Source organism: Pyxicephalus adspersus, chromosome Z (assembly GCF_032062135.1).
Source record: "Pyxicephalus adspersus chromosome Z, UCB_Pads_2.0, whole genome shotgun sequence".
NCBI lineage: Eukaryota > Metazoa > Chordata > Amphibia > Anura > Pyxicephalidae > Pyxicephalus > Pyxicephalus adspersus.
Window position 1 is genome coordinate 7,382,974 of NC_092871.1, and position 16,077 is coordinate 7,399,050.

The 16,077-nt window shown below is 39.8% G+C and overlaps 1 protein-coding gene, 1 long non-coding RNA gene and 4 other non-coding genes across 6 annotated transcripts; 2 read left to right on the forward strand and 4 right to left on the reverse strand.

Annotated features, from left to right (window-relative positions):
* The first annotated feature begins 309 nt into the window (after nt 1–309).
* On the forward strand, nt 310–381 carry TRNAE-CUC (transfer RNA glutamic acid (anticodon CUC)). Its single transcript has one exon. It is a non-coding gene; the product is annotated as a tRNA-Glu (tRNA).
* Nucleotides 382–667: 286 nt separating this feature from the next.
* TRNAG-UCC (transfer RNA glycine (anticodon UCC)) lies at nt 668–739 on the reverse strand. Its single transcript has one exon. It is a non-coding gene; the product is annotated as a tRNA-Gly (tRNA).
* Nucleotides 740–1,783: 1,044 nt separating this feature from the next.
* LOC140343795 (uncharacterized) lies at nt 1,784–8,869 on the reverse strand. The gene is made up of 5 exons (XM_072430672.1): nt 8,854–8,869; nt 7,822–8,748; nt 6,758–6,829; nt 6,496–6,552; nt 1,784–5,405 (listed from the first exon to the last, which is right to left on the reverse strand). The coding sequence occupies exons 1-5, from the start codon at nt 8,867–8,869 to the stop codon at nt 4,495–4,497; spliced, it is 1,983 nt and encodes a 660-aa protein (XP_072286773.1). The 3' UTR covers nt 1,784–4,494.
* A 4,615-nt stretch (nt 8,870–13,484) lies between these two features.
* Nucleotides 13,485–14,566, forward strand: LOC140343131 (uncharacterized). Its single transcript, XR_011923261.1, has 2 exons — nt 13,485–13,631; nt 13,846–14,566. It is a non-coding gene; the product is annotated as an uncharacterized lncRNA (long non-coding RNA).
* TRNAL-UAA (transfer RNA leucine (anticodon UAA)) lies at nt 13,859–13,941 on the reverse strand. Its single transcript has one exon. It is a non-coding gene; the product is annotated as a tRNA-Leu (tRNA).
* Nucleotides 14,567–15,898: 1,332 nt separating the features above from the next.
* TRNAE-CUC (transfer RNA glutamic acid (anticodon CUC)) lies at nt 15,899–15,970 on the reverse strand. Its single transcript has one exon. It is a non-coding gene; the product is annotated as a tRNA-Glu (tRNA).
* Nucleotides 15,971–16,077: the final 107 nt, after the last annotated feature.

The window sequence follows — 16,077 nt, forward strand, 5'->3', positions numbered from 1 at the left end:
CAGCTATTTTGACACTGTGCACCCCAAAAAATTAAACCTACCACAAATCAGCCACTACTATGGAGGTAAGTGCTATGAGAGCCTTATATATGCTTCTGTTGCAAAAATCATCCTTGTTTATGTATTTCATATCTATGCTTTGCAAAATAATTTTAACTAATTTTTGTTATACTCTCCTAGAAAAGAAGCTTAAAAACGAATTAAAACCAAAAAATTCAAAGTGAAAAAATAATATATATAGATGATAGATGATAAATAGATGATAAATCTGTACACCCTAATATTATTTTGCAAAGACCTTCTATAAGATCCCTGGTGGTCTAGTGGTTAGGATTCGGCGCTCTCACCGCCGCGGCCCGGGTTCGATTCCCGGTCAGGGAACATAACTTTTTTTTTTTTTTTTTTATATTGCAGCATCTTGCAATTCTGTGAGCCAAAAAATTGATTTATTTTGCTCTGCTTAACCGGCCAATAAAACACGGATTGCGTAACGTGTAAATTGTATGTAGCCGCCAAATAACTTCTATTTTATTATTGTAATGTATTACAATGTTCCAAAAATTATAGGGCTGTATGTTTTTTATGAATATTCTTTTTTTTAATAAGATCGTGGATTCATTTTGATTATAAAACAAATATTAGATCAAATATGGCAAAAAAAAGTTACTGCGTTGGCCGGGAATCGAACCCGGGTCAACTGCTTGGAAGGCAGCTATGCTCACCACTATACCACCAACGCTTGCCGAGTACTTGGCCAATGTATAATAGCTAACTACACAGAAAACTTTCTACAATACATATGATAAAAAAACATCAGTGCATTGCTATTGCAAAGTAATAGCATTCATTGCAATCAATGCAGATACAAATCTGTCAGAAAGGTGTTATATCTAATTTAACATGATTTGATACTATGTAATGGATTCTGCTGTGCAATTGAATTCAATTGCACGGATCCATCTATATACTCGTATTTAGGCATGCCATTTCCAAATTCTGGACACCAATTGAGAGGCATTCTTCCTACTGACAACCACACTAATTAATGTGAGCTGTGTATGTAGTATTTATAGAAGGGGGTTCTCTGAGGACTTGAAAGTTATTTCAAGGGTTTCCCCACCTTAATGGTTTTGAAAGATGGCAGCAGACCTCCCAACCAACCATTGGGATGTGGTTTGCTAGAGTGAATGAGATCATGTGAATGTAAGGTTTGACAGCTGACCTATGCTGCAAAATTCTCTGTCACATGGTTTTACTGGCAAGAATTTTTGGACACTATAGAATACAGGCGACACCTGGACCCCTTTAGATTGGTTCCTACCTCTTGATGTATGATTCTAATATTGTATGACCATTTTGTAACACGTTTTTGTATATTTTAACCAACTGTGTTATGTTGATTCAGTTGCAACTTGTGTGACCTTGGTATACCCCTAATTCTCCTCTTTTTCTTTCTCTTTCTATATTTTATACATGCTGGTTTGTTCTTTAATTGTTTTATTATAAATCTCAATAAAAATTAGAATGTTAAAAAAAAGGTTGACAAAGACTGAATCTTGTGTCGTGTATGAGTTTACATCACAAGAACCTGTAACTGACCAAATATCCTAAAAAGCTGAACACAGAAGTACAAAATAAAACCCACAAATAGATTTGCTTTTGGGACACTGAAGACTGCCTTCGTTTTAGATATTCTCTCCCAAGCCATTGCTTCAGTCATGAATGAACATGAAGAGGTTTCAATGTTCTGAAGTTGTGAATCTCCGTAAAGAATAGCAGCAGATCAAATTTTCATAACCAAACATTTATTTGGAAGTACCATAATGCTACATTACATTATTGATGTATGGTAAAAAAATTCTAAACATGAAAAATAAAGGAACATTTTGGAAAATAAAAAGGTATAAAGCATTGCTTAGAGAACACGTATTCCTAAAAACAATCTAATCACATGTTCTAAAGAAAAGGTAACTATGTTTTAGGATTGTACTAAGGATATTGGATTCGACTATTAAGGCTCTGGACTGCAGGATTAAGGAAATACAAACTTGCATGGTTGTTATATAACTCTGCACCGTCATAACACTGCCTGTGTATTGCCTACAAAATAATGCCAGTACTAGAAGCAGGTTACCTTCCAACATAAACTGATATTTTCGCTTGTGCAGATACTTGCAATTGGTGCAATATATATCCTTGGATTGCCCCACCAGTAATATTTTTGAACCTGGGCTCCAAGCACTGCCCAACTACTGTATACATTGCTAAACCAAGCACAACATTTATTTGCTGCCTACTTTAGATCCCTGTGATTGGTGCCATATATCCTCGGAATACCCCACCAATAATATTTTTGAACCTGGGCTGAAGGCACTGCCCCCTGCTGCACACTGCAATACTAAGCAAGGAATGTATTTTATCTGCTGCCTACTTTATAATACCCAATAATGGAGGGTGAGAGAAGCTGTAAACTGGTGAAGAAGTTGTGAAGGACCAAAGTGGAAGACCAACCAAAACTTTTCTTTTAAAGTATTAGCTACAGTGCATAACAGTTGTACCCTTTGTCAGGTTTTTATTGCTGTATCCCAGGAGTGGACATTTTCTGTTTAGCTGATTAATACCCAGAGGATTGTTGCATGATTGGACTGTAGTTCTCTTAACTTCTTTAGAAAATCTACCAGGTAGATAGGCAAGTTTTACTCTCAACATTGCAATATGGTCATAAAGAATTTAAACCAACATTCAATGTCAACCTTTACTAGGGTGTGTGTTTACAAAAGCTTGAACCCCTATTTTTTTATTATACCTAAAATAAACTAAGAGTCCACAATTTTTAGACCATCACACCTATATGAGTTAATTGAAAATGCCATTTTAAAACCATGATCATAGATATGTGGTTGCCCCCTTTTAGCAGCTATAAGAGCCTTTACTTGTCACAAGATTTTGGAGTGTATCTTTCTAAACCTGTTAGGCACAAAGAATACCTGTGAGGTTAAGTACAGATGTTAGTCGAGAAGATCTAACTCACAATCAGTGTTCCGAACCAGGATATGCCTGTATTACCTCACAGAAACCAAATGCATACATCCAATAGGAAAATAATGGCTTAAAATAAAATGTTTGAATCTGACTCAAGCTATAGGTCAGTGGTGCCCAACATTTTCGGACCTACTGACCAATAAACTTACGGATTGCGCACCGCACATGGGAGCCGTGTGTCACTCAAGGGGAAGAAACTTCCCTCAGAGTGACGCCATGATGCCAGAACCCACCCACTCTCCCATCGCAGGTCTGAGCCTGCAATGGGAAAGTGGACGGGTTGTGTCCAGAGATACAACCCACCCAAACCCTGAGCCTGTGATACATACAGGGACATGGTCTGTGGATCTGGAAGATGTGCCCCCCGAAGCAGGGTCCACGGACCACAGGTTGGGGACCGCTGGTCTCTATGTTTTGGTGGCCCAGCTCTCAAAGGGACCAGTGGTTGGGGACCCTGGCTATAAGTCAACAATGACAGTTCTTCGGAGAGATACTGTGGTAAGTGAAGCCATCTGTAAACTGGTCTTTTCCTATCCACCAAAGTAGAATATGGCAGAGGGAATAGTGGCAGATGTCAGCAGCACAAAATTTCATAAAAAGCCCATAATTTCTGACCTAAATCAGCAGCTAACTGAACATAGTTCATACTGTAATCCACAGGTTAATGATTCAAGTTTAAAAATGCCTGGCTGCATTCAAAAACCTCATCTCTAAATCTATAGGAATGTTAATGTGATTGCCATAAGGAACTCGGGGTTTGCGTGAAGTGCCAACAAATTTCACTAATGAGGCTGTTCCTTTTAAAATAAACGGCCTAATTTAGCCAGGTTGCAAATAGACAAATGCCTAATCATCCGAAAGGACAAATGCAGAATATGCATTATACATATACTGCAGTTGTCAAAGACTGGCAGAAACAGTTTCAACTGTTTACACTCATGAGTTATAGTCCTACCAACATGTTCATTCACGGCCAGCTGCTAGGAACTTGGTTCTTATGTACATAGGAACACCCCCAAAACAACATATTATTTCTATACCAACAATGTGAAGGCATGTTTCTGGAAATCAATTTTTCAGAACTGTTTCACTGGTAGAGAATGTTAAGGTGCATTATGAAGAAGGGCATACAAGTGGGGAAAAACCCGAAATCTTAAGTCCAGAAGGTAGGAATGACAACACTTTCAGTGCAGCATAGTCACAGTGCACTAGCTCAAAGAGAAATATAAGTGCTTACTGAATGTCTGACTAACTCAGAAATTTACTAAAACCTTTGTCTGGATCAACTCTTTAAGCCTACTGTAGGTATTTATGGACTTAGGAATAAGCAAATTTGGTTCTATTAAAAAAATAAAATTAGGTTATGGTAAATAGAATACTAAAAGTAAGTGCAGTATAGCCTTGTAAAACAACAAGGGAGGGAGGATGACAAGTAGGAAAGTGTAGCTTTGTCTATGTTCCACCTCTCCCTTTACCTCCTCTTGTCCTGCCACTTTTATTTATAAGATTCCTGGGTGAGGTCTGAGGCAGTGAAGGTTCACCATCATACAATGATTGCATTGTAGTTAGTAACTGTGTACCCTCTTCAGATGCTTTTGAAGAACCTTCCAGCAATGGCCCCGCTGAACTTGACAACTGCTGTAAAATACTTTTTAGAATCTGGTTGTTTTCCTGCATGAGTTTCTCTTTCCTTTCAAAGTGTTGCTGTAGAAGCTTTTGCTGTTCTTCATGTTGTTTTCGTAGCAAACGTAACTTTTCCATCCTGTACTGTCTCTGGTCCTCCATTTCTTTTTGTTTTAGCCTAAATTCTCTTGACCTTGCAGTTGCTCGGACATGATTGTTGACTTTGATGTTTTTGGTCAATTGTTGGAGACCTGTGCCTAGATGTAACAAGTCCATGTGCATTACATGCATCTGGTGCCTTTGGGAACGGTGATAGCTATGTTGGGCTGAATGAAATGACCCCAGAACTTTATTGATTGCTCCTGCATTGGTTGTGTTTGGTTGATAGCCCATGGCATTAGATGCAGGGGGAGGCTGGTGGGTAACAGGTGGCGGTTTGATGGGAAAGGAAAGCGGCTTGTTAGGAAGTGATATTGGTTTGGTACAGGTGGGAGGAGGCTTGTTAACAAGTGGATGCTTACCAGGAACAAAAGAAGGATTAGCCGTATCGACAATAGATTTAGTAGAAACTGGTTGGTGTTGAGAAGGTACAGGAGGCTGGGAACTAACAGGTACAGGTTGGACTACAACAGGAAATGGTTGTGCAGGAGGTGGAACTGTATCAGCACTGTAATCAATAGGTTCTGTCTTTATCACCATCTCTTTATCATCTTCCTCCTCCTCCTCTTCTGCCATATCAACTAAACATAAGAAAACATATTCAGGAGGCAAATACACTAATACCATAACAATAGGAGAATATATTTAATTTTTTGTTGAGCTGCTGTGTTTTGGCAATGACATCATTGTCCTAACATCTGAAATTTTTGGGTTTAGGGGAACCCCATTTGATGAATAACAAGGTAATAAAGATGCAAGCTTTTAGGTACCTCTGTAAGTTTCCTTTTTAGGCATAATACATTTCTAAAAACGGTTCCAAAACCCACATATCTATACAGCGTGAAAAATAGGATCATAGTAGTCTTTTCCCTTTTTTCCCTTAGCCTCTCCTTCTGTGTCATTGTTTGTATCTGTAATATGAATTGATTGTACTCCCCCATTTAATGTACAGAGCTGCATAATATGTCCATGCTATACAAATACAGTATAGTAAAAATCCTGTATTAGCCTTTTTGGGCACTGTTTTTACAGCTCAATTTCTTTTAAAAGCATCTTTACCATTCAAATATTTGGTAACTATTTGAATCCCTCCACAGCACTTGTCCCACTTACTTTTTTGACCTGATAGAATAATAGCCCCCTAGCCGCTCTCTTCCCTCTTCCAACGACCTACTAATGACTTTCTTACTCATAAGCATGTCAGACGCACGGCTCAAAGACTTTTCTAGAGTTGCTCCAACTCTCTGGAATGGTCTTCTTCATCCTTTTCGGCTTGCTCCTGCTTTCTGCTCATTTAAAAGAGCACTCAAAACCCATATTTTCAAATTTGCCTACCCACTTCTCTCTCCAAAAACACTACTTCCCACCATTCCATATCCCCCCTTCGATTGGGTGATACTTTCCCCACCTCTTAGATTGTAAGCTCTTCTGGGCAGGGTCCTCTCCTCCTGCTGTGTCACTGTCTGTATGTGTCCACCATTTTCAACCCCTATTTAATGTACAGCGCTGGGTAATATGTTGGCACTATATAAATCCTGTTTATTAGGAACAATATTAATTATAATAATAATATGTTGAACTTTTTAACGTCTGATTGTTGTATATATTGTGTTGCATATATCTGCATTAGGATGCAAGCATGTGGCCTCTCACCTTCCACATAATACTTACAGGATGAATGGTTCCAAAAGTCTTCACCATCACATGTGTCTTCAGGCTCAGATTTGCCTGTTGGAAGTTAAGAAAGACCTTATGAAGTAAGGTCAGTCAGTACGAAGGCATAACAACCACTTCACCCATTTCTACCTAAGGACCCCTTTTTTAAGGGTGTAGACATAAGTGAAAAAAAAAAAAACAAAAAAAAAGAAAAAAAAATTCAGTAAGATTTTGCAGGAGGAAACTGTTCCTACTTAATATGCAAAGTTTTCCCTACCTTCTTTTTTCTGACCAACAGAGGCAGGAGATGAGAACCCCATTAATGCTGAGTGGGGATGATTCATAACACCTGCAAAAGGTTAAAAAAAAAACTACTGTTATAGAGAACTTGTGGTTTGTATTAAATATTTGTGCCACAAACTATATTTAAGTCTTATCTCTAGATGAGGATAAGGCCCATCTATCCTCCTTTAACACTCTTCTCTTACCCATTCTGATTTTTTTTTTTCCTTAATACTTTGTGCAGCATGTACTCACTTAAGGGATGTACTCACTTAAGTATGTAATTATAGGGCCTGATAATCCAGCAATACAGATGTACCCATGCTAGACAGTCTCCTTTTACAAATAACAACCTCAACAGAATCTTGCAGCTGGACAATTAACTGCAAATGTCCATGTCATGCAGACAGTAATGAGGACATCTAGAGAAGGTCCCTGCATCCTGTACAAAAAAGAAGACTCAGTACCCGAGTGTCTCACCATGACCACAATTTAGGCCAGTAAAAGGGGAATATAGGTATGTTTTTTGTTTTCTATGGGAGCAAATAAACAATTTCGGTGTTGTACGCAGCCCCTTTCAGCTGGGCACACCACCCATCACTTTTTTAGTAACAAATCTGATGTTTTTCAATGATTACTGATAAGTAGGGTCACAATACAGGGGCTACCACCCATCTACAGCTTTTTTTCCCACCCAGCTTAAAAAATTTCTAGGGAGAATACAGAAATTTGCCTGCTCTATCAAAAATTGTGGCTGCCTAAATAATCTTTAGATTCAGCATTTCTAGTAATGTCAACGGCCAGTGTGTATGTCATATCATGTTGCAAATTCCGTTAACCCCTATGCCACTACTAAGCCTTGTAGAAACTGGACAAAGCAGTGAAAAGTGGCATCCCCACAGTAGCCTGCCGGGGATGGGGGTCATAGGCATTTGGTACTCCTCGAAGGCCATGTGTTCGGTAAAAGATGCAATAAGGTGACAAAAGCACTTTTGTTCAAGACACAATAAAAGATGAGTAAAAATCAGATGGAAAACAAAAAAAAAACACATGACTTACGTGGTTCTCGGTCTGTATCCACATGGCCATCAATTGGCCGAATAGTATCTGGGCCAATGACATGCATTAACTCTTCCTCATATGACAAGTACTGTAACTCCAAGCCAGGTCCACCGTTACGCTGAAAATATTTACGCTGGTCAACCATCTTTGCTTTTACACGCCTTTTAATGTCTCTCAGTCTCTTCTTGCAGTTTTCTGCACTTCGGGGCTGAGTTCCTGCTGCATTGACTGCCTCCACGATCCTGGACCACAGATAGTTCTTGCGTGCTTGAGACGTAGTAGCTGCATTATTGCCAATAATACTGTCCCACACACCTACAGCTTCATGTACCAAAGCACAGTTTTCATCAAAGGAAAACTTAATGTTACGAGGAGCTTTAGTGTATGAGAAATCTCCCTGACCAAAACTACCAACATCTTGATCACTGGTGCCAATTCCATTTTGTATGCTCATTTCTTCAACCATGTCTATGGTGCCTTGGTTCTGGAGACCATGTTGTGGACTCCTGAGCATATACTCCAGTTTGAACAGGTCAGCCACCTTGCTTTCCAGTGGTGTCAACTGCAAAAACAATGGGTGGCCAGGTCCGTAAGCATGCTTTCGAACTGAAGCAAGTTTCTCCATTAGTCTATGTTTGTAAAGGTGCCAGTGTTTCTTGGCCTCCTCAATACCTCTCTGCACCACACCGACAGAATTTACATTATTGAGGACCTTCTGCCAAATCAAAACCTTCTGTGCAAATGGGGTAATTCTGGCTCTTTCCCCAAAGAGTGTATCATAGTGTTCTAACATTTCAGTCACCAAAACAAATTCTTCAGAGGCTGAAAATCGAGGACGTCGCTTCACCTCCTTATCAGCGATACAACTTGTGGATCCCGTCTTCAGGTATCCCTCCTTAATGGATAATGCATCAACCTGCGGCTCTGTCAAAAACAGACAAAAAAAAAAAACAAACATAAATACAGAAACTGGTTACACTTTATCAGCTTCCCTATTCAGTATTACATACATATACATTTGTTACATACCTAATAAAGTATACATGAGACATGAAAATTACTTAAAAACCCACACAATCTGTATTTTCTGAAAGCAGGGAACTTGTGGACTAATATAGAAGGTATAAATATTTTTCTTGTGAAACACTGGCACAACTAATATTTCAAAAACTGCAAATATGGAAGCCAAAAACTATGATACATAAAATTGTTCAAATGGAAGGAGCTGGTTCCACAGATTTTTTTTTTTTAAAAGGCATCAATAGAACAATCGATTGGATTGTAAGCGCTTCTAAGCAGGGTCTTCTTCTCCTGTTTCATTGTTTGTATCTGTCGTTCATTTGCAACTCCCAGTGCTGCATTATATGTTGGAACTTTAAAAATACTAAGGGGAAAAATAATAGGTTTTGGGACTTTTAAGTCCAAATTAGGTACAAACGACATATAGCTTAAAACACTTTATTTCAATATCAAATATATAATAACCATATTCCAGCATAAAAGCATATAATAAAACAGTATCTCAAACAGACTGGTATTTGCAAGCGGTCCTGGCACGTCGTGATTTGCAACGTCTCCTCTCATGTTGGACTGTCTGCTAGACTAGGCCACGCTGTTCAGCGTCTGAATTGTCTTTACAAAAGTTATTTGAATCTGTTATTTCTTGCTTGGGAAGCTCTCCTTTTATTTACACTTGGATTAATAAGGAATATTATGATCGTATTTGAGAACATGTGTGTTGGTTACTGCCTTCCCCTTAACGGTTAAAACATTTTACAGGTCACGAGATGCTGGAACTGATGTAGGCAATCTTATCTCCTTAAACCGCCCTGAAGAAGCGGATTTTTTATTCAGCGAAACGCGTCAACAATCTAGAACCCAATGATTTGGTGTTTAGCACAAGACATGCTGATTTTATGATATCCTTTTATGCTAAAATATGGTGGTTTATGTTTGATATTGAAATAAAGTATTTCAGGCTATAAGTCATTTGTACCTAATTTGGCCTTAAAACTCCCAAAACCTATTCTTTTTCTCTTTAATGTTTCCAAGAATTGGGGATGTGGCCTATTGGCAATTTGAGTAGAGGAAATCTCACCATACTATAGGCTATAAAAATACTGTTTAATAATATTAATCAGTGGCTGACACTCTGTCAATTTACATAATAGGGTAGGGAAGTGAGACAAGAAAACTTTTGCTTTACCACTGAAGGGCAAAGAAAAAGGCCCAGTGCTAAACCCAGAAATTTTTAAGATGGGTGGTAGCCCCTGTATTGTGACCTAACTAACGGATAACAACCCAAAAACAGCCGGGTGGTTGCTGAAAAGTGCCAGTGGTGTGCCCAGCTAAAAGGGTCTATGTTAATGGCCCTATTCACAGCAACACGTTCTTCGTTCCCTTACTGCTCATGAGAAAAGGAAAACCGTGTACAAGTGTATCTAGTTGAAACTAATAGATGACTGAAGGTTCTCCCTATCATGTGCTATAACAAGATGAGAAAAAAACATAAGCGAGTCACTGTCAATATTCTGCCAATTTGCTTACAGTACCTGAATGGGACAGTGAATAGTAATATGTTGGTGCAACATTCCCTTTTACAACATTACCTTGACCAGAGTTGTCAGTATAGGCAGAATCCATGTCTTCTTCCTCTTTAATTCTGGGGAAAGGATCTGAATTCACTGACATGCCACCTGAAAAAACAATGACATATGCTGGATTTCATCCCGGAATCATTCCTCTTATTTAGAGGACTATGTTTTTGGGGTAGCTGCTACAAACGTCCCTTCTGTCCACAGGCACATCATCCCTATTTTCACATCTGGCTCACTCAAACGTGCTTATTTATCTGGGTTAAATGATGAGCATCATTCAGCCTTCAGGACTATCTATGAGTGCATTATGGACCCCTTAAGGGGCATCACTTAACTGTGCAATTGTTATCATGTCAGCACCACAGTGGATGGGGAAAAAAGGCAAAACAAAAACCTAAACTAAAAATAGCATAAAATACTGTCTGGGCAGCTTTCAGAACTGAGTCACAAGTCTTCACCTTTTCATTAAATATTAGAATAAAGCAAAGGGATGTCTGAACGCTCACTTGGTCTGTATTTCTGCTTGTGACATTAGGAGGGTGACTTTTCTCTGTGTCTGGTGAAACTGGTGACGCTGACTCCCCCACTTTATTTTTTTTTAAGATTTATGGATAATACACCCCAAAAAAGTTTATTTTACAACCAGAGAGATTTTCTCAGATACGGACAATAATAGGAGATTAGGAACAAATGAAATTGTCTGGCTATATCTCAGCACTTGCATATAGTATAGTCATACCTTTATTCTGACCATAATATTTAATCCATGTCAATAATCTTTTTTTCTTGCTGTCTGTAATAACTATACACAGCACATTTCCCTAGTCCCTTTGAGTTAATATAGTTACTAAATGTCTCAACAATCTTATCCAAGTCTATAATGGGGGCATGTGATGCAAACCGTGACAGACATTCTAACTCTTCTTTGCTCAGTGTTCCCCCCAGCCCCTTTTAGCAATACCTGGTGCAGGTATTACAGGTGGAGTAAAGAAGCATTGGAACAAAGGAAAGTTAAAGCAAACCTTGAACCTAAAAAGTCCTCCATGGTCCACTTTCTAATTATTCTCCTATCTGATCCCTCTCCCAAAGGTAAGCTTTGTAGGTGTGTACCTAACCAACGCTTCCCTTCAATTAAACACTAAAGAAAACTTAAAAAAGAAATAAAAAAAAAAATAACTTTCGACAAGTAGAAGCTTTGCTTCCCTTCCTGCAAACTCCAAGTGTGATCTCATTCTTCTCAGGATCTTAATACAAGGAAGTGCAGCCAAAATCTTACTGAAAAGACACTCCAAGTGTAACCCCTGCACCATGTAGGCCAGAAGGAAAAGTATCTTTTAATCTTCTCATTTTCCCCTTTTTGTATTTTTATGACTCAGGAAGGGGAGGGGGCTAATTCAAAAAGTGGAGTTGAATATCTACTTTAAAGTATATGTAAAGCAAAGTTTTTGTATTTTTGAATAGAGAAGAGTTAAACCCACTGTCAAGATAAAATCCTTTTATTTGTCCTGGTGATCACTGTCACTCTAACAGTGAGGAAATCCAGCATTTTGAGTTGTCATCTCTGTATGGAGGTGGAGGGGATGGATGAGGGAGCTGGGCCAGCAGATATCAAACTTTGCAGAGAAAATATGTATTTAAAGTGGAAAGGTAGTTCTGCAAGCATATTGACTCTTTCTGGAGCAGTCATTTTTTTTACCAAGGACAAAGGCACATTTCAAGTCAATAAATCAAATACTGTTCTTGACTTTTCTGTACTCTTGCCTGTAATAAGTTGGGGGGCAAGATCTCTTTAAGTGACCCCATCACCAGCCTGCAAATTAAGACTTTGAATATATACCAGTCTGGGTCTCAACCTTTGCCCCCTTACAGAGCTACAGGCACGGTTAAAAGCTGACTCGTATAAACATACAGAACGGCACAGTGTGGTTTCACCCACCTGCTATATTGGTCCAGCATCCCATAGCAGTATTCTCACCAGGCCCTTATGGCTGGGCACACCACCCAGCACTTTAACTAGTAATTAGACGGCCCAGTAACTAGACGGCTGTTTTTGGGATACTGAAGAGTTAGGTCAAAACACAGGGGCTGCCGGCCACCTACATATTCTTCCCACCTAGATAAAAAAAAATTCTGGGTGGAACACTGCATAGTGATCTGTCAGGCAGAGCCATGGCACCCAGTGGGGATCCAGGGCACCTCCGAAACTGTGGTGCTGCATCAGATCACATGCATTATGCTTCATTTGTTGGGCACTGCGACCATGCAGCCTATTCACTGGATGCTCCAAAACAGGTGCTTATTTTTACCCAACACAGGGCCCTGCAATGCAAGGTAGCGTCAAACTGTGGTGCTCTGCAATGCACTTCCATTTGCAAGAAGCAAAGGGATCCTTGATGAATGGCGCAAAACATTGGTGTTAGCGGGGCCTAGCATGCTCCTCCTCAAGTGCATTGTGCGTTTCCATAGTAACGCACAATGCACTTCAACGCATCACATCTTTAGCATTCATTTTTACACACTGCTGCAAGTTGCAACCTGATGCACTCAAATGCCACACGTCACTTCATTTCCTAATTGTCTCGTTCTTCATCCTAAGCGCGTGATAACCGCAGCGTCCTGACTTCTGCAAGAAAAAGAAGATTCGACCCACCGCTCATTAGTACTTACATTTGATTTTTGTAATCTTGGTGACAGGGTCACTAGCAACCAAATTTATTATGAATAAATAACATGCACTGCAGCTTTATCTATAACAGTTCCTACACCATGTGTGCTGACCTCTCAACCTTGACAGAGCTTGATAAGCCACACAAATCTGAATGTAATGGAAGCCATCCATAACGTACCTCACCACCCTAACCTTCCGCCCGGTAAATCACCGCAGGCAGCTGTTATCTCCATCCAGCACAATAACGCCAAGCAGACCTCCGCGCATGCGCACAAGGACTGACACCGCTCTCCCTGGACTGCATTGTGGGCATTAGGTTTTGCGGTCCGCGGCGGCAGATTCGCGCCTGGTTGATCTGGACTATATTTCCCGTCCTTCCCCGCCATCCCCTCCTCCCACAGGGGATCATGGGAAATGTAGTTTTAGAGTGAGTAGCGCTGAGCTCCTGTGGAGGGGATGAGGACGCGAGTGGCTTAGTTCTCCCGTCAGGTGTGTGATGGGCGGAATGAGGTGATGTACCTGGCTTCTAACATTGAACTGAGGTAAAAAATATGTGTCAAGGAGGCTTCCTTCTCACTCATATAGTGGGCTGTGTGGCCTATACACTAAAGTAATCTTAACTTTACAACACAGATATTTGTTTTTGGATGATGCCCAGGGCTTGGCATTATTTACATAGTGTCCACGGAAATTACAAACACTAGGTAAAACCTGTGTAAAATACAAGTTGTGATGCATTATACATTTTATTTTCAGATCAAAATGTTGATACCAGAAGTGGGGTTCGAACCCACGCGGACATATGTCCATTGGATCTTAAGTCCAACGCCTTAACCACTCGGCCATCCTGGTAGTTACTGTCTAAGGAGAAATGTGTGGAATAAATGAGTGGGTTTGTGCTTTTTCTAAAGATCATCTATTGAATTTGATTTGGTGGTTAATAAGCTTCTGCTATTGTCTGCCATATTTTGCATTCTTCCTATGACACAGGCACAATGCAGAGATGGCAGGCCCAGAATGCTTTCATCACAGCATCCTCTCACAAGCCGTCATCCTCCGGGCGTCTCTTCTGACTCCACAGAGATCGTCTTCGGCCATTGGATGGTATAGCTCAGTGTACGGTCTCAACAGACTTATGTTTTGCAATGCACAGGAATTACATCACACTAGCGAAGTAAGACTATTGGAGACTCAGAACAAGGAAGGAGACCTTGAAGATGAAAGCATTGCTGGAGAACAAACTGAGTTTCCCAAAGTATGCAAATCTGTTAAGCTTCCAGGGTCCCCTCTTTTGTAAATTACTACCAGATTGTAAGCTCTTCGGGGCAGGGTCCTCTCCTCCTGTATCACTGTCTGTATTAGTCTGTCATTTGCAATCCCTATTTAATGTACAGCGCTGCGTAATATGTTGGCGCTATATAAATCCTGTTTAATAATAATAATAATAATAATAAATGGTTTGTTTTTTGACAACAAACATTTTTTGTGTGGACCAAGTGGTGTCAGGCCTTCCCTATTTTAAAAACTCAACACAATCATATTCCCTGTTTCAAATACTCACTTTAAACTACTAATTGGGATTTGTTAGGTACCTAAACAGAATACAGAAATGTATTATACATTTCAAAGTTTATTTCTTTACATCCAAAATAAATATATAAAAATTTAAATACATTGTGCAATCACTCATTGTGTTCAAACATAATTAGGCATTACAGTCTTTGTCTGTGTGAGAGAGATCTAAGCTGAATAATGGAAAAAATATGGTAATAAATTTCGTTGCAACTTCCATGGTTGAATATCATTCTGATTAGGGCTAAAGGCTAAACGCATAAAAGACAGAATTGTGTACATTCAATTAAATGAATTGGTGTACAATTTAAAAAAAAGAAAGTTTAAACAACTAACAAGGGTAAAACATCCCGGGTCACATTGTTTACTCTTTGAAAAATTGCAATATCGTAGACTGGAAATTACAAATTTTGAAAAAAAGATGTTAATCCCATGCAAAAAGTTATACCATATGGTGCACTGGAATGTGAAGAGGTAGGAATGATAAATGCACAGCTGACAAACTGAGCTTGTTTTAGGTCATGAAAAAAGGATTTCCCTAGCCGCATCATTGAACCAGGACGAGTGCTGAATCCTAGCCACTGGACACCTCTACCATGTCTTCATAGCAACATAGTAGATAGAGGACAATAAGGAAAAAAAGATGTTCTGGCAACTATTTTAAAGTTAAAGTGTATCCTTGGACAAAAATCATCTAAGTTGAAGAATTTGTGACTCCATGGTGTTTGGGTAAAAAAGCTGTCTAGCTTGTCCACGTGGCTACAAAATCCTCGGATATATTAACATTGTACATTGGCCCAACTGGCTCCTTCAATTCCAATGAGAAAAAGTCACTGTGGGGTGAGATGTGGTAAGAAAGGAAAATAAACAGCTGCTTTTGTATGGGGTCACAAAGCAGGCTCTCCCTAACAGAGTAAAGAAAGCAGACAGTAGCGGTGTGAGCACGGAACTCTATGCGCTATGCCGGCAGGGGGACACTCCAAGAGCGGCCACCTGAAGCATGAGAAAGTCAAGAACATGTAGAAAAGAAGCGCAGTAGCACAGGAAACATGAACGACTGTATGATAAGTTTCTTAGTGAAGCATGTTTGGCTTTGGGATACTGAATCTCTTACGGTTCCAGCTAGTCAAGGGCGGTGTGTTTTAATGACACTGGCTGGTTAGGTGAAGGACCACCCAAGCATGCATGATAAATGAAAAGTGGACTCCTTGCTCTTGTAGGCAGTCAAGAAGACAGTTTCCCTGACCGGGAATCGAACCCGGGCCGCGGCGGTGAGAGCGCCGAATCCTAGCCACTAGACCACCAGGGAGATACAACAAAAGATTGCACGAAAATGTTGAGGAAGCCAAGGAATTACAGAAAAGAAGCAGCTGGGCTGGGAAATCATCTACCTCGGGGTAATAGCTTTCTTAGGCA